The 25,983-nt window shown below is 37.0% G+C and overlaps 1 protein-coding gene across 26 annotated transcripts in view; it reads right to left on the bottom strand.

Annotated features, from left to right (window-relative positions):
• LOC102743902 (muscleblind-like protein 1) overlaps positions 1-25,983 on the bottom strand; it is a 203,414-nt gene that overhangs the window by 4,798 nt on the left and 172,633 nt on the right. For 15 of the 26 annotated variants that reach the window (XM_081828002.1, XM_081828020.1, XM_081827899.1 and 12 more), the window contains 6 exons: positions 15,218-15,475; positions 13,977-14,030; positions 12,913-13,066; positions 5,155-5,190; positions 4,357-4,451; positions 1,307-1,381 (listed from right to left, as the gene is read on the bottom strand). In XM_081828002.1, coding sequence (XP_081684128.1) covers positions 1,325-1,381; positions 4,357-4,451; positions 5,155-5,190; positions 12,913-13,066; positions 13,977-14,030; positions 15,218-15,475 — 654 coding nt within the window. In that variant the 3' untranslated portion in view covers positions 1,307-1,324. Of the gene's footprint in view, positions 1-1,306; positions 1,382-4,356; positions 4,452-5,151; positions 12,599-12,912; positions 13,067-13,976; positions 14,031-15,217; positions 15,476-25,983 lie in introns of those variants that run through there. The other 11 variants (XM_081827904.1, XM_081827937.1, XM_081827908.1 and 8 more) reach the window with 8 other exon arrangements.

The following is a 25,983-nucleotide window of genomic DNA, read 5'->3' as shown; positions in this document are numbered from 1 at the left end:
AGTATCTAAGTCAATGTGTCTAAAGGAAAATCACAAGACTTTCAAATTATTTTTTGAGCAATGGCAACATCTTCAGAATTATGCAATCCTCTAAGGTGACTATTTTGAAGTACCTAAAATTCATTCGGATACGTAGATGTATGTGTATGCATAGATGTGAGTGTGTGTATACATCTATTTAAAGTCCAACTCTTGGGCGCCTGGGTGGCTCAGTGGGTTAAGCATTTGCTTTCAGCTCAGGGCATGATCCCAGGGTCCTGGGATTGAGCCCCACATTGGGCTCCCTGCTCAGTGGGGAGCCTGCTTCGCCCTCTCCCTCTGCTCCTCCCCCTACTTGTGCTCTCTCTCTCTCTCTCCCCCTCAAATAAATAAGTAAAATCTTTAAAAAAAAAAAAAAAAGTCCGACTCTACATTCAAATAACCCGTGTGTGTGTGTGCGTGTGTGTGCGGTGAAGCATGGGGGGAAGTGGGTACATGTTCTCATTTAGGATTTAGCAAAAAATTAAAAAATATTTTAAAAAATGATGACCTACACCAGGGCTCAGCAAACTACTACCTGTGAGCCAAACCAGGCCTGCTGCCTAGCTTTGTAAATAAAGTTTTATTGGGACAGAGCCACACCCTTTCATTTCCATATCATCTCTGGCTGCTCTCATGCTACAGGGGCAGAGCTGAAGAGCTCCAACAGAAAAAAGTGGCAACAGAAGCCATGTGGCCCACACAGCCACAAATATTTACTACCTGGGCTTTTCAGATCGATACCATCTATTTAGTTTTACGTCACATTTTTTTCTTCATGCTTGTGTTTATTTCTAATAAAAATAACAATCTAATCAACAAAATTTATTTTCCCTAAGTAGTACGTATATTTAAGTGATATTAACATATGTATTATAAATGTGTATAATAAAATTCCTCATAACCCATTTAAGATAAAAATAAAAGATATAATAAAGATAAAGATAAGGATAAATAAAAAATAAAGATAACCCATTTAAGATAAAAATTCCTTATTCCACTCAAAACCTTCAGTACTGAAACAGATGCTGCTTTCTAAGTACATTCATTCATCTAAGCTTTGTTTAATTTGTCTGTACCTTCTACGTATAGAACTGTGCCAGTCACTAGGCAGGTGTTCAGTAAGTATCTGATGATACTGAATTTAAAAAAATAATTAAAATAAAATAAAACATATAAATATTTTCTCATAAAAATTTTGCAAAATTTTCTGCAGCGCAGCATACCAAGGTTATCTTAAAAAACCACTACGAATAAATACACACTATATATGACATAATGAACTTACTGTTTAGTGATGAAAATTCTACATCTGGGTTACATACTTGTGGCTAGTCAGATGTTCGGCAGATATTATGGGTATCTAGCAAATAAAAAATTATCTGATGAATGATCCATGCAAGCAAGCCAACAACCAAGAGATGAAAACATTTTAATATTAAAATTTTTTAAGAGAAGTGAAATTCAGCTGTGAGGTGACAGTCCTTATCTGGCCAACATAACAGTACGTTAATGTAAACTTAATATCAAGGTAGCAACTCATTGTTTAAAATCTTTGTGTTAAATACTATTCTATAAATGTTACCAGTTTTTAGGAAGTAAGAGAAGTAAAACTATCAAAAATTCATGCACAGCAGTAATTGAAAGAAGCCCTTTTTGTTGGCCTACACACACACACCTGTGGTTTCACTTAGGCAGTCATCCAGAAATCCGACTAGGAAATGCCTTGCCTACTTCTGTGCAACCAATTTCTAACATTTTTGTTCAACTTATGGTTTCTAGCCTTTTTTTTTTTTTTTAAATTAAAAATACCAGGTAGGAATTTTAAAGGAGTACTTCAAAGGAACCCGATGGGAGCCTAGGTTCATTTCAGAACCCATTTCTGAATCCTGATGGCACAATTTATCGTATTTTAAATGGGCACGAGAATTTAAAAAACTTGAGAGAAAATACAGTAAGAAATCAATATACAGGTGCCTCATCGCAATGGTCCCCAAAGCAATGACCTTCCAATTTGTAGCCTGATTCTCCTCCAACCCAGAACTGTGGCCGCTAACCTGGGAACAGGCAGCGCGGTAGCGTGAGGCAGTCAGAGGACTGAAAGCACGGGTTCTAACCCTGGTGGATCCATTTCTTGGCTGTGTAACCTTGAGCCAAGCACTTAATTACTCGATGCTTAAAAGCTTCTTCGTCTGTAAAATGGCGCTCATCCCATCTCGGCAAGGGTGATGGGAGAAGAGCGAAATCACGTCCGTGAAGGCACTTCGTTGTTGTTGTTGTTTCAATTTAGATGTCCTAGACTAATTCAACATATTATAATCCACAGTCTGGAGTGTAAATTAATATGCTTCTATTTTATTTCCATTTCTCAGCTGACATCTTTACACAATTTTTATAGCATTGGCAAATGGCACGAAAATGTGCTCCAAGCATAATGAAGCTTCTCATACCATTTTTCCTGCTGCTGCAGGACAGGATGTTGCACCCAACAGTGTAGAAGCATCAAGGATGGGGCTGTCGAAACATACCAAGGACCTTCAACACCAATCGATGCAGATGAAGGGCCAGCTATAAACTTCTGCATGCATGCAGGCTGCATTTTGTGGCATCAGCTATTTCCAGCATTGCTAATATACTGTAGGCATATACATATGTATGTATATGTAGATATAATATATGTGTCTATATATATATCCATTTCCCTTTTCTTTCCTTTGGTTGTAAAACAGTACGAAGACCCAAGATTATGCATGAAATGGTCACAGCACAATGCAAAAAGTAAAGTGTCCCCTACAACCCAGGTGGCCCAGGGCATGTTGGAATTTGCTTTGCTATAGTTCGGCTTACACCAGCAATTCTGTCGTCATATGTGGTAAATGCACAGAGCTCAGCATCATCAATTTGCACCATAAATGGATCGCGTTGAATCCATTAAGAAATTTCTGCCATAGATTACTTACTAACATGCCACATATGCACAATCTAGAATTCTTGTAAATGAGTCTGATGTGTTAGCATAAATCCAGGGCTATTTTGACAAGCTTCAGAAAAACTAATGGTTTTTTGCCAAGAAATGTTTAAAGCTTGCCTGAAACTTTAAACTACATCCATTTTGGCAGGCTGCTTTTGAAAGTTTTTAATGGCTACACTAATAGCTTATGGTTCTCCAACAGGACGTGGTGTCCGGTAGAGAGCGGGGTTGCCTGCTTCTCACAGCAGTAAATACCAATTCAGATGGCACTTAATTGGCCTTCTCTGCCCAAGGGGCCACATGTTGACTCCTTTGCTTCATTTGGCTACATTTACCCGTAGTCCGTGGGTTATCTGAAACTTGATTTGGCTCTGGATTTTTTCACATGCTATTAACCGTACTGAACTTTGCTTCTGTAACAAACACACCTATATACGTTAAAGCCAAAACCTCCTTCACCTAAGTTTGACTGATTCAACCGTTATTTTCTAGGGCACAATTTAAAATAGGATCAGAGAATGCTGGCTGAGCCAAGGTCAATTTTTAAACTTTAACTATTTTAATAATCATTTTCTTTTAAATAGTCAGTCTTCCACGTCACAAAATTCAAGTTTCTGAAACAGATCCCACTTACTTACGAGTAAACTGTGAAACCATTACTCTACAAACATGTATGGAACACAGAATGACTCAATTTACCATCTTTGATGTCTTTTTTTCCTTCATAACTCTCCAAAATCTATGCTTAGATTTTCTTACAGAAATAAGAGCGTGTGGGGGTTTTTTTGTTTTGTTTTTGTGTTTGTTTTTCCTTGAAAGCACTGAGAATCAAAACCTGGACGCCAATTTAAATTATTTTGAACATACAGTCTGCTTATCAAACAAAACCGTCATGAATTTGCAACAAACTCTATTTACAAGACTGGTCATTTGTGGCATATATAACGTATTTTTAAACATTTTGCCTTTTATTAAGAATTTAGGCAAGAACTAAGAAACAGTATATACCAAATGTTCATAATGGACACCTAAAATTAGCTGCATTTTTGACCGGTCAAAATCCCTGCACGTTGGAGACCCAGTGAGAATTGCTTGTGTAAATATCATTTTAGTAGCTTTAGAAACGGAGCCGCGACAACTCTGGAGCACTTGTAAATGGCATCAAAGCATTCTGCTGCTCATCATAGAGAGAATGTGTAGGCCAACAAGAGGTATCTTTGAAACCCCATGCTATTCAAGCACCCACCACAGCCCTCACGTACACACGATTCCCACTGACCTCAATGGGAAAGCCACGTGCGTAAGGGCTGTTGGACCGAGCTCTATTAGGGTTGGTTTTTAAGAAACAAAGCTGTAAATTAGCAAACCTGGTTGGCTGTGGCTGTTGCAGCGAAGGGAACACTTGTGGCAGATGTTGTTGCTGCGGACACAGTGGCTGGCGTAGCACCGTGCACCATGGGAACTTTCGGAGGGAAAATCAGATAAGCAAACATACAGAAGAGTGTAGCAATATGGAAACCATGGCAACATGGAGGCGATAATGGGGCATGGTATTTATCACAGCAATAAGCCATGTGACGGGACATCATCACCAGCGAGTGACATGCAATCACAGCGCAAAGCGGGACAACATTCCAAGGAGAGAAGGGGAAGGGGGATGAAAGAGAAAAAAAAGGGGAAAAAAAGCTTGTTACCATCAAATCAAGAAAATTGACACAACAGGCTTAATTTGCTACGTCAAAAACAAGAATTTTATATAGTGTTCACAGTCAGACATTCAAAATCTACATCAAAATACAGGTATTTACTTCATTTATACAGTTATCTGTTTGAATGAACGTATTTTTTCTTACTCATTATTATAAAAATACACAGTATATTACTTTTACGATACAGGTTTTTTTTTTTTTTTTTTTTTTTTTACACACCAGAACTCATAGTCCAATCAAAATCCACCAAAGGTGACTAAAGGAAACTTGTGTGTAAAGAAAACATTTGTGTGAGTCCATGTCAATTAAATAGAAAATGGCATTTAATTGACAGGTGTTAGTAAAAGGGAAATGGACTTGCCCAATAGATACAAGTTAAAACTTAGCAGTGGATTTTGAGGGGCTGTGAGGTGCACCATAGGTTTAAGATAATCAAGAAACAAAGCTGGGACCTACCAACACTTGTAGCGGGTGTCATGCACAATATTGAGCCTGCCCATCATGCATTGCAACAGGAAGGTGGATTTGAAAAGGGAAAAGAATTAAAACATCCCATCACACGTGTCATTAGGAAATTCATTTGAACAAAGAAGAAAAATTGTTATTATGGGAACAGTGGCATGTAACTGTCAGCACAATCAAATCATACAATAGCACAGTGATCAATTAGAACTAGTCTCAGGTGAAGAATAAAAGCCAGTTTAACTGTGTGCTGGTACACTTTGTTTCTAATCGCTGCCTAAAAATAAAAGTATTTTGGGAAAAGTTCGGACTTGCTTCATTTTTTTAAAAATCGTATTGTGATTTGTTTTGTTTTAATCTGGTTACTAGCCATCTGGCGGCTTTGCTATTCCTGACTTCAACATATGACTGTATTACACATTTTCTTTATATTGCGCACATGTTAAATAATTAGAGAAACCATTTATTACTAACATGCTAGATAATCCAATGCACAAAACTGGCTTAACGATGTAATAAAACCAAAATATCCATTTTCATTCCCTTGGTTTTATTTCCCTGCTCACTCTAGCAGCAACCACACAGACATGGAAGGGGTGGCGATCATCCATCCGCACAGGGATTTTATTTGGAGGGATACCAAGCAATAAATTATGCATAAAGAGAAAGTGAAACTTCTGCATTGCCTTTGTTTGGAATTTAAATGTAGAAAAAACCTTTAGAGGGGATCTAACTTATAAGTCTCAAAGTGGTTTGCTTAATAGGTATCTGGGGAAACAGGCTGGTTTTCACTGCTGGGTTAGACCTTCAGGACTTCCTAGAACAGCAAACGTTCTAGAAAATTGCACATACAAAAAATCGTTGATTAGACTTCAGTGAAAACCCTGAATGGGAGATAATGAAGATATCTGCATCGCATATGGGGGCTTAACAGTGATGCTTCCATTGTTCCAACCATGGTGTTAAAGTATTACAAATATAGGCCCTGTTCTCTTTTACATATAAACAGTACAAAATTTTTTTTTTTTTTTTTTACCAAGCACCGGGCACTTCCCCACATAAAGAACTACTGTTCTTTCTCTGAGATTATTTTAGATTTCTAGGTTTTAAAATATCAAATGATTTTATATTTCTATCTAAATCTTGGCACATCCTATTTAAACACTAGCAGCATCTGGGATGAACATTTGTTAGAAAAATATCTGCCAATTGAGTCTTGTCAGAGATGGCCCTACAAAACAAAGCTGCCATTGAGAAACACAGATTACTGAGCTGGCATCCCCGTAACAGCTGCAATTAGTCTGTTATCACAATTAGACCGTGGGCACAATGATCAGTGATTCAGCTCGGCCAAGGAGCGAGGGAGGCATCCTCTCAGGTGGAGTGATATTACCCTGAAAGGCATTTTTTTTTTTTTTTTTTTGAGAAACTTGAAGATCTCCATCATTTGCTACTGCTACCGAGTCAAAGACTTGTGAAAGACAACAACAAAAACAGACCAGTAATAACAAAGACGTTAACTGGAGACAGTAGAGCAAGCGAAATTTAATCCTGAGTCTAGATCCTGTGAAATCATTATCCTCTCAAGGTGGGGCACGAGGACTGGGAAAGAGAGGAATGAGAGGATGTATGAAAAACAATAATGTGGTATTCAAGGAATATTAAAGCCAGTTTAAATACTGTACAGGTTATATGTTTTAAACTTACTGTGTATTATTATGCTGCAATTTGCCTATTCTATTTCATCCCATGCGTAATTTAGCCTGCACATGCTGAAAATGAGTTAACTCTCCTATCTGTCTAAAGCTTCTATGATTTGAATTTTAGTTTGAGTTATCTTCCTCATTACCATTATAACCAGTGCACACAGTTTTGAGAGGGAATTGCAGCAAATAAACATAAGGCAGCAATGAAAATACTAGCCAGGTGCAATAACTCACAAAAATGAAGACATAATGCTGTAGGACCCACTTACCAAAACCAAAAATCACTTTGAAATGACCATAATATCCATCTTTACATCAAATTGGGTTGATTTACTAATAACGATGCACAAATAGCCAATTGAAATTTTTTTCTTTAATTTTCAACACAAGGCAAATTTTAAGTGAATGTATTTGTCAATTTCAAATTTCCCCTATGAAGATATTTGCACAGCAGAATGATGTGTTTTTGAGGAATGCATTACTGTTTGAAGATGCAGGGAAAACAAGTAGGAAGGTAATTCACAAATGCGATACATGCACAGTTAAGAATACTTCAAGGAGAAGGGAAAGAAGTAGAAGAGAGAAAAAGGATTTTAACGGAGAGGTTCGAATTTGGATGTGGTAATTCAAGCCTATGTATGGCTACAAGTATAAAGCTGATTTAGGGTTTTCTAAAATTTGTATCATTTAGGACTAAACTTGTGTCACTTAGGGCTCAAAATTCACAATCAATTGAATTACTCTCAAAATTGATATCCAAAACAGCAACAGCTTCATACAGTTTGTTTCTATGTTTTGAATTCTATTCGATTGCTTAGTGAATTCAAGAAATAACAAATAAAACCTAGTGCTTATTACATTCCAGGCTTTATTCTAAACTCTTAGACCTGCCTATGAAAGTGCTTTAAGAGAACGTTATATGAAATTGTTTAAAACTCATTTAAACCCAACCTTATGAAATAATTACCATTAGTATCCCCATTTATAGATGAAAAAAAACAAGGTATGGAGAGAGATTATAACTTGTGGTGGAGCTGGATTTAAACTCCCAAGCCTGATTTATAATCACTATGCTGAGTTTCAAGTAAACCATCTGCATTAATTTCATTAATTATAGTAAAAGTGACAAGCTGGGAATTTTTTTTCTGTTTTCAGCCCCCTGCACCTCCCCTCTCACTCCCCGCCCCCCAAAGAAAATCTCCTGGCCTTCTGTTGCTTTCTATCTGGTAAGTTGCAATACAAGCCAAAGCTGAAGTTGCTTAAAGCACATATATTTTTAGATGGTTTTAAATCACAAGCCCACACTGAGGGCAATATACTAGGAGGAGAGAAGAAAGGTGTGTTTTTGAGAATAGGAAGTAAGCACAAATGGTGAGGGAGAACAGGGAGAAAAATTCCTCAAGGTACAGAGGAGGGGAGTCTGCAGGGTCATGAGTAGTTGGGACACATGGCCTGTTCTTCCACAACCACCCCACAGGCACAGGCTGTCAAGGGAATGGGCTGCTTATGAGGCCAAGGCGCTCAGGTAGGCATGCCTGTACCCAAGGCAGCCTCAGGAACTCTGGAGTGCCTGCCTCGCTGAGACCCTGTAAGCATGGGCAAGGATCACAGCAGCGTGACCAGTGCCCGCTAAAGATGGAGAATGGGCAGCCTGTCTACCCTACTGGACCTCACAGGACCTCTCTTTGAGGGTGGGGATGGGAGGGAGGAGATGTGAGAAGGGGGTTCTGGAATCCTAGCAATGTCTGGTATTTCTATCCAACACAGTGAGCTTAGAGTTTAGAGGCGGACTTAATTTAAATTCAAGAAAATAAACTGATGTACGTAACAGTGACATTTCTTACCTACTCTAATCTTGGGGGTGAAATTCATACCAACAACCTAAGTAGACCCTAGATTATGCATGATCTGTATGAATATTCAATTTAGTCTTAAAGGGTGAAGATTTAAAAAAAAAAGAAGTAGTATATATCTAAAACTTAAAAAAAAAAAAGAAACTTGAATGTGAACTTAATCTAATATTTGCATTTATTTTTAAATGAGATGGAGGGTATAAAACATCAGTCATGGAGTCAGGGTATCAATAAGGCCTCGTTCATCTTTTAGGCCAAATCACTTTTTAGGACTTCATGTAAAGCTCACAGAAGTTAAGAGACTGACTGAGATCCCCCCGACCTGATTTCAAGTTCTATCTAAACCTTACAAGCCATGCAACTTGGAGCAAATCACTGGACCTCTCTAGGTGCCAAATTACTCACTGGTAAAATGGGACTATTAATGCCAACCTTTCAGGGTTGTTGTGAGAACAAATGTGAGATAATGTATATAAAGTATCCAGTGTAGTATGGCACAGAGCAAACACTCAATAGAGGTAGCTCTTTTGAACAAAATGTGTGAAACAACTGGGCCAGAAGCCGTAGGGAGTCGTGGAACTTGGAACTGGAGAGCATGCAGACCTTCTAAAGGATTGACATTTTGTTTTTATTTAAACACTCCTAGACAAATATTTCTGGATTCTAGATTTAGCTCCTGGGTCACAAGTTTGTAATCCCTAGTGTCAACACTGGTCTACCATGTGGCATTGATTCAGTGAATGGATGGAGGGGTGGGTGGGTGGGTGGGTGGATGGATGGATCAATGAGTGGGTGGATGGGTAGATGGATGGATGGAAAACGGGGAAGGAAAAGAGGAAGGGAGGGAAGGAGGGTGAGAGACAAAGGAGGGAAGGAGGATAAGAAGGAAGAAGAGATAGATGGTTGGACGGATAGATGGATAAATGGATGTATGCATGCATGCATGGAGGGATGATAGATGGGTAGGTGCCACATAAGTCCACTTTTGCTATTAAAAGTTATGATATATAGTAATTTCTTTTTAGCTAGCTACCTGGCTTGCCACTGGACCCCCATCTTTTGCCGGCAACCTAGTCTGTATACAATCACCTCCTCTAATGGTTTAGACAACTATACTTCACTGTAACTTCAATGAATAGACCTACATACCACTGAAGTTATTAGTGAAGCAAGAGACTACAGAGCTCTAAAACTCTAAGCTACAAAAAAATAAATAACTTCTATTTTCTTTTCAGTTCCAATAAAGCCTTCAGAATATACCTTCCAAATTATTATATTGTGGGCAGTTAGGATGCTCTGATCATATAATTCATCTGTATGCCTGCAGAGTAACATAGTCTTTGGCAAATAAACTTCCTTTTCTCCCAGGTATTATATATGAGATTACATCAATTTGTGGTGGGACGGATTTCCTGTAGTTCTTAAAGAGTATTTAAAAATTGAATTAGCTGGAAAATTTTTAAAAATTGAGAAATTTCACGTATAAACATCCAAATGAGGTAAATAACTAGAAAAAAAAAAAAGTCACAAGATCTGGCAACCCTGGACACCAGGGCCACTACATTAGATTGTGCAGGCTTGCATGGGAGGCAGAGACACAACTACCCTATAAAGTAGATGGAGCCACAAAGGATGTGCAGTGTACAACAGGTACAACCTGCCAGGCGGATATTCCTCTGAGGCAATTAAAGGCTAAGTCAAAACATTCACCGTCCCCCTTTAGATTGGGCCTGTGCTCCCCAGTGCCTCCCAGGCCCCACAGTTCCTAATTTATTTCTTGTTTCATTTGTTTATGTTTCCTGCCTGGCCCCTAAGGCATTTTAGTTTACATTCTCTGCATTACATTTCTTTCCTTTCTGGCTGGCTGACAAAGTGGTTTGGCAGAAGTAAAGATGGGTTATCCATTTTAACCTTCTAATGTCATACAGCCAATTTTTTTTGTACTCAAGCACATATGACAAATAATGACAATAGTTTAAAAGAATGACTAAGGTTTTACCTACTTCTGATTATGTGACTAATAAAGGTTAAGCCCTTTAAACTGGGTTACAAATAGGTGTAATCTTATATTACTATTGCAATAATTTCATATTTATTAGAAATATCAAGAACAGAATATAGAATATCTCTGATGCAAAATTCATCATAAAATGCAAATATATCTTAACATTTTCAGCACACTTCAATATATGTGACACATTTTATTTAAATTAACAATGCTTAGTTTCTAGAACAGAGAGATAAGTATGATTCCGAATTATGAATGTGTTTATTGTTTTTCCCTAACTTGATCCTTACTTAGCTTCTTTTGCTCTGTCTTATCCACACACTAAAAGCCTTTCTAGGGAGGGATTACTGTCATAAATATCATTGCATAAATTCAATTAATGGTTAAGCTTATTTAGAAAAGTCCTTAGTCATCAGAATGTTGTTGGAGAAACTAACATAAAACCCATGTAATAAGATAGAAATGTTAGATTTCCTTAAATAATATATGGAAGAAGTTAGATTCTTTTATTTTTAGATTTTAAAGACACTCACTTTGAATGGCAATGTTTTATTCAATGAAAATAAACAGACAAAAATAATCTTTAATTTCTTCAAAGAGATTATGGTAGCTACCCACAATCTCTTTAAACTTTAGTGATCTGGCTATAGAAAAATTGATAGATTATTTATTGAAGATGGCATAAATCTAGGGGTATGGCAATTTTTATATAAAAGCAAAAAGATTAAATTCTGGAAATCTCCGAAGACCTATATATGTTGAGAAAAAATTTTTAATCTTATAAAATATAGGAGAAATATGTAAGATATGAGAGATTTTTCTCCTCTGAATGCATAAATACCTTACAGATCAAAATGATTTAATTTGTATTCTACAATGGACAAACCGCAACTTGCTAGATCTTATTTCGTGAGTACAAACATTTTATCCATGGTGCCTAAGGCATATGCTATTTTAATTCATGGAATACTCCAGATACTCCAGTTCACTGAATGTTGCTACATATTCTACATCTGGATGGCCAGCTTTCGGAGATACACTGTATAAAAAGTTGTGCTTAGCAGTAAAAATTACCGTGAATGTAATTTATTCTTTTGTTCATGATTCAAAAATAAGTGATCACATTCCCTCACGGCATTATGAACCTAATGCATTTAAATACTGTCAATATAGGGTAATATACTGATGATGCTGGACCTCTGACCTACACACCTCGTCATTCATTTATTAATTTAATTAGTAAGATAAAATCATTTTATTAAATACACCTCTGAACCCATGGTAGTTATTTCAGAAAGGTTAAGAGGGAAAGAGGAAAATGGGATTAGTCTCCAGTTAGTTAGTTGAATTCCAGATTATGAGAAGTTTAATGTGTATTTTCTGAAATAATATGTATTTTCCAGGTTTTAAGAAGTTTAATATGTATTTCTTCTTCTGTACGAAGAGTAAAAATAATAAATTTTCAAGTAATTAAATGACTGATTGTTTCTAAATTTTATACCCTTGTGGATAGCACTAGAGTATGCTTATGTCACTAAGTTGAAATCAACTGAAACCACAAATGTATAACTCAGTAGTAGACGTAAACCTCCCTGGGCACTTAGGAGAATTTCAATATTAGCTCAGGAGCAAAAAATGATTTTAAGCAATGTACTGATTGGTAGCAATAAGAGCACTTTTGAAGAGCTCTGGAACACAGAGTCAGTTTTTTGTTGTTGTTTTGTTTTGTTTTTGTTTTTATTCTCCACCTTGAAAACAAAAAGGCTGAAAAATAAAAATCAAAACTGGAAGTGTCATTTCATCGAATTCAGATTTACTCTATGGAATCATGACGGCAAAGGGGTCTTACAGCAGGAAGTGTCATAAAATAGCTTGACAGACATATAACAGTGTTGAGGAAGGAGGAAAGAAAAAAGAGAGAACTGTATTTCAATTCCAAATTACACAAACAAAAAGAAATATATAACACATCACACTGATCTTTAATCCACTTCTCATTAAGCTAAAATTCTCCGTTTTTAAGGAAAACCACATGAGATACCTCAGGTAAGTTTCCACTGTTGACCACCTTACCTTTCACCTTATCTACGGCTAACAGCAAACTGGGGGCAAGGCTTATCTGCTCTACCAGCACAACTCTCTGCAGCTCGTCAGATTCGTTCATTAACAAGCTCAGACCCCTTACCTGGTGGGAGAAATGCTGTATGTTGTTGCAACTGCATGTTGGCTAGAGCCTGTTGGTATTGGAAAATACCAGTGTTAAAGACTGCGGTGGCACCGTTGGTTTTTTCAAGAGCAGGCCTCTTTGGTAATGGGGGAAGTACAGCTTGAGGAATTCCCTGTTCAGTGAATGAGTATAAAAAACAAATACCAGTAAAAAGAGAAAAAGAAAAAAGAAAAATCAGTTGAAGGCTAAAATTGTTAGGAAGCATGAGCAAGCAAGCAGCAGAGCACTGAACTACCCAGGGGGAAAAAAAATCCAATCAACAAAAATGAAAGAAAAAAAAAGGCAAGATAAAAGCTTTAAAGGAAGCATTATTTTTGTCCAAAAAAAAGCAAAAAACAAAAAAAAAACCCCAAACCAAACCAAACCATACCAAAAAAAAACCCCACTAGGACGAGAGCACATGTTATAATGTGTTAAAGTGTTTTAAGTCCCATAATGCTTCAGGCTTTCTGTGAGAAGCCACTGATTTGGGGAAAGAAGAAAAGCTGCACTGCGAGCTCCATGAGGATTGACGAGTATAAGCAATGTTAATTGTTAATTGTACAGAGTGACCGAAACAGGTAAAATAAAAACTATTTCCACTCTGCTCCTCCCCCCAGACCTACCTAGACATGCAAATATCCCAGAGCATGCAAGTTTTTTTTTTTTCTTAAACACTAAACTATAAATATTTACAAATAAATAATTCTATCACTAAAGCCATGCTAACCAAACAGGTACATAAATATACAGTCAAAAATACATTTTTAATGTCCTTAAAGTATTTCACTAGAACATTCTACAATGTAGTTAAACTGAATGTGGGCTGCTGGGCTTTTGGAATCTTTCATGGTATGATATCTGTCCAGGTACTTATAGTATAGTCTTCCCACTAATTTTGTCAGGAAACCACACTCAGTTTTTCATTGTACTTTACAATTTTATAACAGAAAAAGGAATATATATTTTTAAATTGATAAAAAAAAAAACTTGTATCTACAATAAAGCTACATGCCAAGCTAAAAGGTGAAAGGTCATAGTACCAGGTCAAAGGTTGCCTCGAGGGGTCGCTTCAGTGATTTGACAGCCGACTGAGTCTTAATTAGCAGGCAGCGAGCACATGATGGCAATGGGCCAGTGGGGTTCAAGCGCATTAACATAAACAGCAAGCAGAGGTGCATCATGGGGGCAGCAGTGCATTTTTGGGTAGGTGAGAAAAAACAAATAAAAAAACAAATCATCGGAATGCCATATACAACGAATAACAAGACTAAGCATGCACAATAAAGGCACTACTGAGTTGTTATTGGGAGGATAACTCCTCTTTGTAGTTAATTACAAACAAGATACTCTAACAGAAAAAAAAAAAAAGAGTGAAAGGAAGAGAGGAGGAGAGAGTCTGCCTTCTGTATTTTTGCTCAAGTATCCGTAAACAAACACAGAAAAGACCTCTCTCGTGATTATTTTACTGTGCTGTGAATACCACACAGTATGTGTTATGAATATCTTCATGACTAAGTCATATATATTTATGTAAAAAAAAGGACAACATTAAAACAGCTAAGCAAAGAACAAAGAATGGACTCATTAAAATCAGCTATTAGATCACATTAAAATTTACCTTAAGAATATAGGGATCTGCTCTAAAGGATCCAATCTCTAACTCCTTGAGTACTGCTGTCTTTCTCCTTTCTGTACGATGGCAAAGCCAAGCTTCTCTAGTTTGACAATTATGTTTAATGCCACAACATGACTTAAGACGATCTAGGTAGCACACGGTTGAAAATCTGGTGGCTAATCCTCAGAACAATTTTGCTTAAGCAATTCTCCTAAATAGTTCCAGATTATGTTCTTGTTAAAAGCAAGATACATGTAGAGAAGAGCCTTGATGTGCAAAAGAACACACCGAAGGGGAACAACGGCTGATTAGATGGCACACAGAAAAATAAGAGGACCGAAAATGGCAGTATCGTTAGGTTGAAAAAGGAGACGGGTGTTCTTTACAAAGCGGAAATTTCAGAAACCCTATATCCAGAATAAGACAGAGTAGTAAGAGTTAGGCCAAGGGTAGGAGCAATCGGAACCATTTGAGGAGTTACCCTCACATCTGTGAATGGTTAACTTCATTATGTATTGTCGGGGATACCTGAACAAACATATCTTCAGCAAAAAAAAAAAGAAGAAAGAAAAAAAAAATTGAAAGGTTAATAAAGGAACAGCTTGTAGTCAGATACAGTGGTTCAGTCTGGCGGCTAGCAGAGACAGAGCCGGGGCCGCTACTCACCATGGCGGCTGCAGTGGCTGCAGCCTGAGCTGCTGCAGCCTGGTTGACCTGGTACTGGGCAGCCTTGATCTTGGCTTGCAGATGTGCGGGAGGGTGAAAGTATTTGCACTTTTCCCGTGAGCATCTCCCTTTGATGTAATCCATGCACACGGTGACTGTGTTGTCATTGGTGTCAATCATTGTGCTGTCAGCAGGATGAGCAAACCGACAGTCGTTTTCTCCTCTGTTGCAATTGCCTCGCTGGTACTCTCGACATACCTACGAGGTCATGAAGCGCAGGGGGCTCAGTCAACATTGGCAAATAGAATCTTTCCGAGGATTTTGACTTAAAGTGCAAGACTGGTGGTAGAAGGCCACACGCGAAGGGGGAAAAGATCGTTTGCAAAAAAAAAAAAAAAGACACCGAATAACTTGAGTTCCTCATTGAGTGCACAAGTTATAACCCCATCTCAGTAGGACTTCCATGAGAAAGAAAATGCATATTTGATATGAATTATGGTAAGACATCTAATTTAAATTATGTTGATGTACTTATTAATTACCAAGGGAAAAAGAGTAACTTTACAGTGAAGAGACCTGGCAGACCCCACTTTAACCAAGTGATCAAAGTTAATAACGCCAAGAAGACATAATGGCATCATGTATCCATTGATAGGACGCACCGATAAAAAGGCCACCACATCACTTTCGTTTATTATTGCTGAGACTGCATAACCTGAATTTAATCATGACAAAACATCAGACAAACCGAAGGGGGGGAATGTTTTACGAAATAACTAATCAGTACTCTCTTAAAAGTATCAAGGCCGTGAAAGGCAAAGGACGATGAAACACTGTCACCGACTGAATGATCCTGGGGTCAGAGAAAGGATATTGGTAGAGAAACTGGTGAAATCTGACTGAAGTGTGTAGATTGGCTAACAGCAGAATATCACCGCCAATTTGTTTTGTAAGTGATGACACGGTCGTGTGAGTGGTTAATATTTAGGTAAACTGGGTGACAGATAGGCAGGAACTCTTGGTTCTATTTTTGCAACTTCTGTGCTATCTGAAATTATTTACAAGTAAAAGTATAAAAAGTAAAACTTGATAGCTTTTTAGTAAAATGTTTCCAAGTGCTATGTTTCTGATCATTAGAAATTCACTTGGTAGATATATGAAGCAGAGGGAAAAAGATTAGTTTTTGTTACTGTCTATTTGGTTTATATCTGTTAATTGTGGATGGAGTCCCTGGGGAAAGGGTGAAAATGGATCATTTCTCATGTGTCTGCTCAATTTTGACTCCTCCTATTGAAGTTTGTCATGATGGCTGCTCAAATCAGGAAGTTGCCAACACCGGCTTCATTTGGGACAGTTTGACCTTGTTACCACAAGAGGGCCATCTAAAACACAGAATGTCCTTTTAATATTTCATGCTCCTACTTTGTGCTTCAAGGAGACAGTTTTTATTTTTCACGTATCTTTCCACAAACTGAGAAAATATACAGACCCCAAGCACTTTATTTTGGAGTACAGCAAGAAAGAGAAACGGGAACCATGTTATGATTTTAAAAGCAAAGGTTTTCTTGGATTTGTGTACATAAAATGATCACATTCAATTCTAGGTACTTTTCCTCCCCATTATATCCATATCCCACTATTGAGCAAAGTGCTTCCTTTTAAGAAGACCGCTATAATTCGTATCATGCTACATCTGAAAACGGGCATTATAAATGACATCTTGCACTATTTTTAAACCTCGAGCTAGCTGAAGCCTTGTATTCCATATACACAGCAATGAACCGACTTTATTCATCACCTCATTCATTTATTTAATTTAAAAAATTTACTGAACAAATATTATAGGCCAGACACTCTGAGAGATATTAAGAATCCAGAGATGACTTAGGAAGTTACAGAGTACCCTCTTGTTTTTTTCTCATTGCGTCTGTCTTCTCGAACAGAAGAAAACAAGGCTAACCAGGAGTTTATAATTTGAAAAGCGAAAGTGATTAAGCCCTTCCCCTGAACTACTGTCCTCCACTCTAGCTGATTAGCTGCGGAGCTTTCTACACCACAAATCCCCAGTCCCTAACCAACACTTAACTGGATTAGGCTCAACAAAACAAGCAGGACAAGAGAGACACACTTAACTGAGAACAAAAACTTCTCATGTATGTATATGAAATTTATGCTGAATTTATACTATCGTATGAACAAAAAGGCTATCTTTGTGTTGAAGCAAATCCATGTCAATGCAGTCTCATACGATAGGAAACTCTACATGAATGCACACTTCTGGGGTTAGTTCTCCAGTAATTCTTGCTTTCTTGAACATGCTCACAGACGAACTGGCAACAGATGAGCTGACACCCTCCCTGTCAATTTATCTTACTCTTTGCCACACTGACAAGAAAGATCTGAAAGCAGCCTATTTGTGGGCTCTTTAATAACTATTAAAATCTAATATTCCTTATTTTCCCAAAAACAATTATGCCAGTGCCTGGTGCCAGACATTTGAGTGTCATTCTCCCAAAATACAATCTGAGTGCTGGGCTTTTGACTTTTTGTTTCTCTGTCTCAACACTCTTTTCACCTTCAGTGATATAAACCAAGATTCAGATTGCATACAAATGGTCATTCTAATACACCTCATTCCTCTCTGTTTGCTTCATGCATGTGAGTGTGTGGCTGGTACAGCTTAAGGACTGGTTTATTATACTTTTCCACTCTTTGCTCTCTTGCAAGATGCAATTTAGGAGAATTCTCAATGTATTTAAAGGGATTGATAACTAGGAATCCACTTAGAATTTGTCCCCAAACCAGCCTTTTTGAAGGTTCAGAGGATCTAGTCAACTGCTTTGGCATGATCTGCATTTTTTACGGTCTTATTTTTTCCTAGCTTCAAGTTCTCCCAACACGAGAAATGGAACAGAATAAATACACTGAAATAGCTGTTCTCCCATTATTTCTGCTTTTGAAAAAATAAACAAAAAACAAAAAATCTCCTGTGAAAACTTGTACTGCTGAGAGCTATCTGCGAGGGGGGCTAGTGAAGTGCGCCACGTGCCAGATGTGTATCTGCATCCCTGGTACCTACCTGAACAGAGCAAATTTCCCAAGGCTTTCAAGACACATTTTTGTCTAATGATCACCAATAAAACAGGATCTATCCCTTGACTGTCGAACTTGGGTTTGGCCTGGTTTCTTTGATGAACTCAAGAAAACTTTAGACTATGCTGATCCTCAAAAACAAATCTCTTAGATGTAGTATTATATTAGTAAATGAAATAAGCGGCTGACAAAATGTCAACAAATGTGATCTTATAATTCGAATCAGGATAAGAAATTGTACGATTTACGATACAGAGAAGTTAAAACACAACAGGTTTAAAATCCTAACACCACTGTGGTTCTTTTTTCTCTTCTCATCCAGTCTTCCGCAGGTACACACTTTTCAAATAGTTGTAATGATGGTACAGCTACTACTTGGTGACCTGTTTTTTGTTCAACAGTGTGCGTAAGCATTTTTTTGTTTTACTCAATAGTGTCTGGCGTGATCATTTGTGATGGCTGCATCAAATTCCACCAAACCGATGTGCATACTATAGGTAACTCTTTCAGAGATCATTTAGATTATTTCTAGATGTTCTCATGTTACAAATAATATTGCAAAGAGTATGTTCACGACTATAGATATTTAAAAAAACATTTTCTAAGGTTAAATCTGCGGAAATGGCATTAGTGGGTCAACAGATACAAGTACTTTTTATACTTTGGTAAGTGGATTAAATAATTAAATTAATTAGATTAAAATAATTCCATCTATTTAGCTAAACACAAAATGTGTTTCTTTTTTTTTTTTTTAAAGATTTTTTTTTTTTTTTTTATTCATGAGAGACAGAGCGAGAGAGAAAGGCAGAGGGAGAAGCAGGCTCCCAAGGAGCAGGGAGCCCGATGTGGGACTCGATCCCAGGACCCTGGGATCATGACCTGAGCCGAAGGCAGACGCTTAACCATCTGAGCCACCCAGGCGCCCCACAAAATGTGTTTCAATCAAGAAAATGTTGAGTCTTTTACTCTGTAAACATTAAGGCAGGATTTGTTTTGTAAATCAGGTAAGTTTAATAAATTTTCATACAAAATAGGTAAGAGTCTGCTTTTACATTAAAACCCATCAAGTCAATAAAGATAGCCATTGAAAACATTTAAATACTAAATTCCATTTCTAGAGCCATCGATGCAATAAAGTTTATAACTTTAAAAAATCAAAAGAAAAAAGTATTTAGAAAACTTCCCAAAGAAATGTGAATTATTCTATGTAAACCTTTTCTCGTTAATTAAATAGCAGTAGTAGAGTGGAAAGAAAATAGAGTTTAGCATCAGAAATTGTGGGTTCTATCTAGTTACTATACTTACCAGCTATGGAATCATGAATACTGAGTAAGATAATGGATAGATAGCTGAAAACACATAATACAAATCTGGTTAAAATAAATAGTTCTGTTATTTGACCTCTAGGGTTTTTTTGTTTTGTTTTTTTATTAATGTGACAAGCGTATTTCAAAATGATTAGAATAATAATAGGTTTTATAAGTAGTATTAAATTCAGCAATGTTCTGCAATTAAGGCATTGGAATTCTCAGGACATTAATGTCAATGTTTGAACTTATTCAAAACTGGACAGTCATTTGCATGTTTGTTAAGGAGAGAGCTCTTTGAAGTAATATATTTTGTGCTCACCATATTTAACTCAGTCATGTTTGGAGAACAACTTCCAAAAGCAGGAACAGAGAGCTTATCATAACAGGAACAGGCACTATTTTAATATTTTAGAAAGTCATTTTAAAGTTTCATGACAAATATTATGGAGCTTATTATAAGCTTATATATATATATATATACACACACACACATATATATACACATATACGTGTGTGTGTGTATACCTGTTGTTCAGTAATAACCACCATAGACTTTATTTTCCATTAAGCTTGAGCTATATGAAACTTTAAAAAAGGAGTACTGGATAATCAATAATTTTATCAAGGTATCCAAAGCATTAGTAGTCATGAGTATACAAGCTAATGCCAAGAATTGTCTGTATTTTCAACTCAAAAAGGATTATAATCTCCACAGTTTAAAATTCTGGTGGTTATGGGTAATGATCTTAGCTGATTGTATAATTAATTCCCAAGAGAGGTATCTGATGATGTCATATCTAGTTTCAATCCGTTATCAAATAATTGTACAAATTTGGTCCATCTAAACTTCAGACATCAATGTCAGCTACCTCAGAGGATTTCTGTTAAAATCAAATGGGAATTGTCTTAGGGGTGCCTGGGTGGCTCAGTCGGTTAGGCCGCTATATTCGGCTCAGGTCATGATCCCAGGGTCCTGGGATTGAGTCCCGCATCAGGCTCCCTGCTCAGTGGGGAGTCTGCTTCTCCCTCTCCCTCTGCCTACTTGTGCTCTCTCTGTCAAATAAATAAATATTAAATAAATAATCTTAGAAAAATAAAATAAAAAAAAAAAACAAATGGGAATTGTCTTTGAAATCTAAAAGGCAGAACCCCTCATTACCATTAAGCCAGAGAACACAAGCACATTTCTATAGATAATATAGCTAAGAGTTTGTCACCTTACCTCATGTAATTACAAAAAAAAAAATCTGTATAGAAATGGCCAACTGAAAAAAAACCTTCCATTAAATCCACTTCCAGATCTTCATTTATTCATTCCTATGAATGAATGCATAAACCAATAGGACAGGACAATACACACAACTTTGAAACAAGCTCATCAATATGCCAAAATGCTGAAATCTATCGTTACTTTTATTACTCTTTCTAGATAAATGAAGATTGGGAAAGTTTAGCTTTAAGTTGAAGGAAGAAATGAGTGGAAGAACTGCAAAAATGAGTGGCCAAGCTTAGTAATTACTGTATTTTAAACAACTGACAACTCTTTCCTCTCCCAAACAAAGCTCCAACTAGCTACAGGGAATAGTAACTGATGGACTAGATGTTTTAAACGGGATAGAACTAATTTTAAGGAGCCATTCTAAAGCCTTATGACAGATTTAAAAAATAAACTACATAGACCTGTGTGCATAAAACTTGTCATATTTCTTAGTAATTTTCTAAAGATATTCAAATATCATAGAAGCAGTAGCTAACCACCCTCCCCAAAAATACAAAATTACAATAATCCTATCAATAAGGCTCTTTCATTAAAAGCATCTGCTTTTCTAATCTTTTGAATCACATGTCTTTTATATGCAATAGATCATGACAAATCCATTAAACTCCTATAAAAATCTCAAGCTACGCATGCCTTCCACTACTACTTGAACCCTCATTTAGCTTTAAATGCTCTTTTTTTTGTATGCAGTCAATGGAGACCATATTGTTCTGTGCCTGTATGAAAAAAGTCTCTAGACTCTTCTGTGTCAATAAGGAGAGGAAGCGATCAGCATCCAATGGCCTAAATTAGGTACTCATGTCATGATTACGTCAGTAGAATAAAACTTTTGGCACAAGAATAATCTGTTTTGAAATAAACAAACCCCAACTGAAAAACATTAGAAGCCAAGTGGTGTGCCCACCTTTCCTGGAATATATCCTATGTTTATCTCATATAGACTGTTAATATAAAAATGATGCAGTTAACCAAATAGCAACCTAATATCTTCATCAGTATCTGAAATATACAGTCACTGGTTAGTTTTTTGTTTGATTAATGCTCTTATGCAATATAAATGACCTTAATAATTACCAGTTTACTTGAAATATTTCGTTATGTGCACTGTGTTCTCAGCAACTTAACAAAATGTCGAATGTTAAGTGTATTGGAGGAGGCAGGTTTTTAATTGAGTCACAAATAACTGTACATAAGGTAAATGATGAGAAGTTAAGATTTAAATAGCAGGTGTTCGCACCCTGTGGAGTAAGTATTTTATAGACTATTTGCATTTAGAATCACCGGGCAGATTTGTGAAAAAGACTCCCAAGCCCTACTGAAAACCTACTGCATCAGTCTATGCGGATGGGGCCCTGCATTTTTCGCAATCATCCAGGTGATTCTAATCACATTAAAACTTGAAAACCACTGCTCTAGGACTAGGGGCAGAACGAGATGACATATTTTGTAGTTGGAATGCTCAAAATGTAAACATGTTCCCAAGGAGAATGTTAACAAATGTTAAAAATTCTTCATGTTTTATCTTCTCTGTTGGATTACACTAAACTCTGAATAAAGGCATGTGTCTTTTTGTGATTAATTAATTAACTGGTTGACTGGCTCATTTTGCATTCATTTAACAAGTTCCTGGGTATCATTTACGAGCTTGGCACTATCCCGATGTAGACCTTTTCTTGTTATGGATAAGACAGCAATTAAAAGGTTTCAAAGATATTCCTCACCATATTTTTTACTTCAAAGATGTTCACTAGTTCTCCCTTGGATATTGTTGCTCTTCAGAATAAAGTAAGGTCCTTTCCAGTACCTATAGATTTTAACAATTTCTTAAAATAATCACTGAAAATAAAACTGCTGCTTGGAAATTACAAAAAGGTATCCCAAAGTCACAAAATGGAATTTTAAAAGCCTCATTTCAGTGACCAATATTTAAGAGCTTTGCTCCTCTTTAGAGAATACCATAAATACTGAATTTTACAGTATAGAAAGTACGCAGCTACAGTCTCCTAAAAGGTATCCAACAAACAATGGATAATAGGGATACTGATACAAAGTTTATGTGTGTGTTTTACATCTATGTATTTAAATAAAATGTGTAATATATATTTGTATATTGAAATTAATGCAATATATTTAAATAGATTTATTTAAATATTACATTTAAATAAAATTTTCAATAGCTTATAGCTGGCATGAAAAGCACAAAGACAACCTAAATGTCCCTTAGAATGTCCTAACTGGATGCGATCTTATGGATTATCTCGTTCAATCCCCTGATTTTATATGTGTGGAATATGAGGCTCAGAAAAGATGAGAAACTTGACCCAAGGCTACTCACCTAAATTAGCAAAATCGCTATTCTTGGGTTCCTGTTGTTGGATTTAACATTTTTTGTAGCCTCACGTTGGGTGCTGTAAATATGTGTCAATTCTTCCAAACAGAAGAACTAGAACTCTGATAATCTATGGTATTTTTAATTTCCTTATGGTCTAACAATGTGAAGCAAAAAGAGAGAAAGAAGTGGCAAGAACAGCTGGCCAATATTTAAACTAATGTAAGCTTTTTTTCACCTTAAAAGGAACTCAAAATTAAACATGTACTTCAGAGTTCCACGAGGAAAAACTATAGATTTAAACCTAAATAACTAAGCATGTGGCCAATCGGCAAGTACGTGTGTGCACTTACTGCCACGTCATTTAGATCCTTGTGTGCCGTGCACTTGGTGCCAGGGGAAATAGGCTGGAGAGAGGAGTGTCTAAAATCTCAGTGCCGAGCAGAAAGCCACGCCCCTGAGCCTCGGCGATATGCTAACAGATTGTAACTGTGACACTGGAGCAGATCCTCTTAGCCAGAAGAAGATAGGAAGCTGCCCTCCCACTGTCAAGCATTTAGATAAGAGGAATTCAGGTTGAGAGGAAATGAGAGTCATGTAGCAGTAGCCACTTGTGAGTCCAGCAGCAGAAGAAAATACACAAGGTAGCTTCTCACCAAAAAAAAAAAAGAAAGAAAGAAAAGAAAAGAAAAAAAAAAGACAGAAACCCCAAGCCAATGATAAAAGTCATCATTTTAATTAAACACTATACAAAATACAACCGATTACAGACTACCTAAAACTGTGGGAGGGTTAGTTTATAAGAGTTCTGACCACACAGCTCAGCCTTTAAAGAGATTTCAATAGAGATTTTTAAGTTTCCTAAATATCATCTCCTCCTAATAACTAATTCATTAACGTTCATCCCAGACTGCCTGTTGGGTTCCCTTCAATCCACAATTATGCATTAGGAACCCAGGGTATGATTCGGAAAGATCAGGGCAGGAGAAGATGATTCACATGTTAAGCTTCTGGTAATTTTTAAATATTTACAATTTCCTAAATTTCCTCCTAATTTATCTGCAAACAGCATCAGTTTACTAGTGAGCAAGTGCAACTGCACAGTGACAAACCACCCGCAAGGCCAAGTGTATCTCTAGCACTCAGCGGTCCTTGGTCCACAGGGGCTGTGCAACCAGGTCTCAAAGTCCTTTCTGAGTTCTCCGTATGGTCCTCTCTTCATTAGCAGCTTTTTTCAAAATATTCATGAAAGGTAAGAACTAAGTCTAAACAAACAAACAACTCTAAAGAATATACAGGAGCCAGAATCTCTTGCTTCCTCTCTGTACTATCACCTGTATGGGAATGAGTTATACAATGTTTAAAAACGGAGTTCTACTTCATACCCAACTGGAACAAAGATCCTTTCTATGACCCATAGAACATATGGCACATAGTTGTGCCTCAACTTTTCCCCTAAATTTACTGCCCTGTAAGATGGAGTTAATGATAGTATCTTCCTCAGAAGATTGTTTTGAAGGTGAACTATGTGATGCATGTGATGGGTAGATGCCACGTTTGGTAGATAGTAAATACCCCATAAATACCAACTCTTGTTACTACCATCAAAAAAGTGGTGGCAGTTATAACTACGCTGAAATCTGAGATCCTCTCTGCAGTGCATGTAGTGAAACCCCATAAACAAGACACTGGTGCTTATTAAATGAATTCCTGCTCCACTGATAAATTATTAGTGTCAATTATGCTCACACAACAGCCTTATTTTGCCTCTTTCTCAGTAATTAACAACACTCAAAACTTCTCAGCCCTAAGTACTGCCTCATCCTAACCAGGGAAAAGAAGAATCATTTTGTTCCTTAGTTGGACAAGAATGCCAGGCTTTAGAGCTTCACTGTACAGGGATGTTGCCATTTTTTTCTTCATTCTGGAGCTTACCAAATCCATTAATTTATAGCCATGCTGAAATTCTGAACAACCACTTCAATGTAAGAATTACATCTTTCATTTCTTTCTCATGCTGAAATAGCAAAGCACATACATCTGATCATCCTGGACTCTGAGACTTAGAGCATGATGCAATTTCCAATTTAAAAACTTTTTTATCAGAGCACACTTCACAAGCGAAGCTGCCTTGCTATTCCGACCAAAATACAGTGAGGTCTGCGAGGAAACTTGCAGTAATAAATTTTAAAATGCTTGATACCTAGTCACTGAGCAAACCGTCGTGACAACAAGTGTCAGGGGAGGAAGAGAATTTATTCTTAATAGAAGTAACACCAACGATGAACATTTAGGGAGCATGTGCTGTGTGCCAGACACTGGCCTAACTCTTTGAGGAAAGTGTCGTTATTACGTCCACTTTAAAGATGAGGAACCTGAGACATAACGAGGTGAACAGGCAGTCCGACCCCAGGTTCAAGTTCTTATCCACTGTCATACGTAGAGATGCTGTGGCTTTTATACACATTCCATTCAAACACAGCATACCTCAATTCTCGCAAAATGCTCCAAACACTAAACCAAAATCTCTGCTTCGATTTTTTTTTAACCTTTATGGCCATGGAAGAAGCAAACAAAGAGCACAGTTCGAAAATCAGAATGGAGTCCATAAAGAAACCAAGATCTATAAAGAACTTCTCAAACTCAACACCCAAAAAACAAATAATCAAGTCAAAAAATGGGCAGAAGACATGAGCAGACACTTCTCCGAAGAAGACATACAAATGGCTAACAGACACATGAAAAAATGTTCATC

Source organism: Leptonychotes weddellii, chromosome 1, assembly GCF_054177405.1.
Source record: "Leptonychotes weddellii isolate Sample4059 chromosome 1, ASM5417740v2, whole genome shotgun sequence".
Lineage (NCBI taxonomy): Eukaryota > Metazoa > Chordata > Mammalia > Carnivora > Phocidae > Leptonychotes > Leptonychotes weddellii.
Note: the sequence above shows the minus strand (reverse complement) of the source record. Positions and strands in the feature narration are given on the sequence as shown.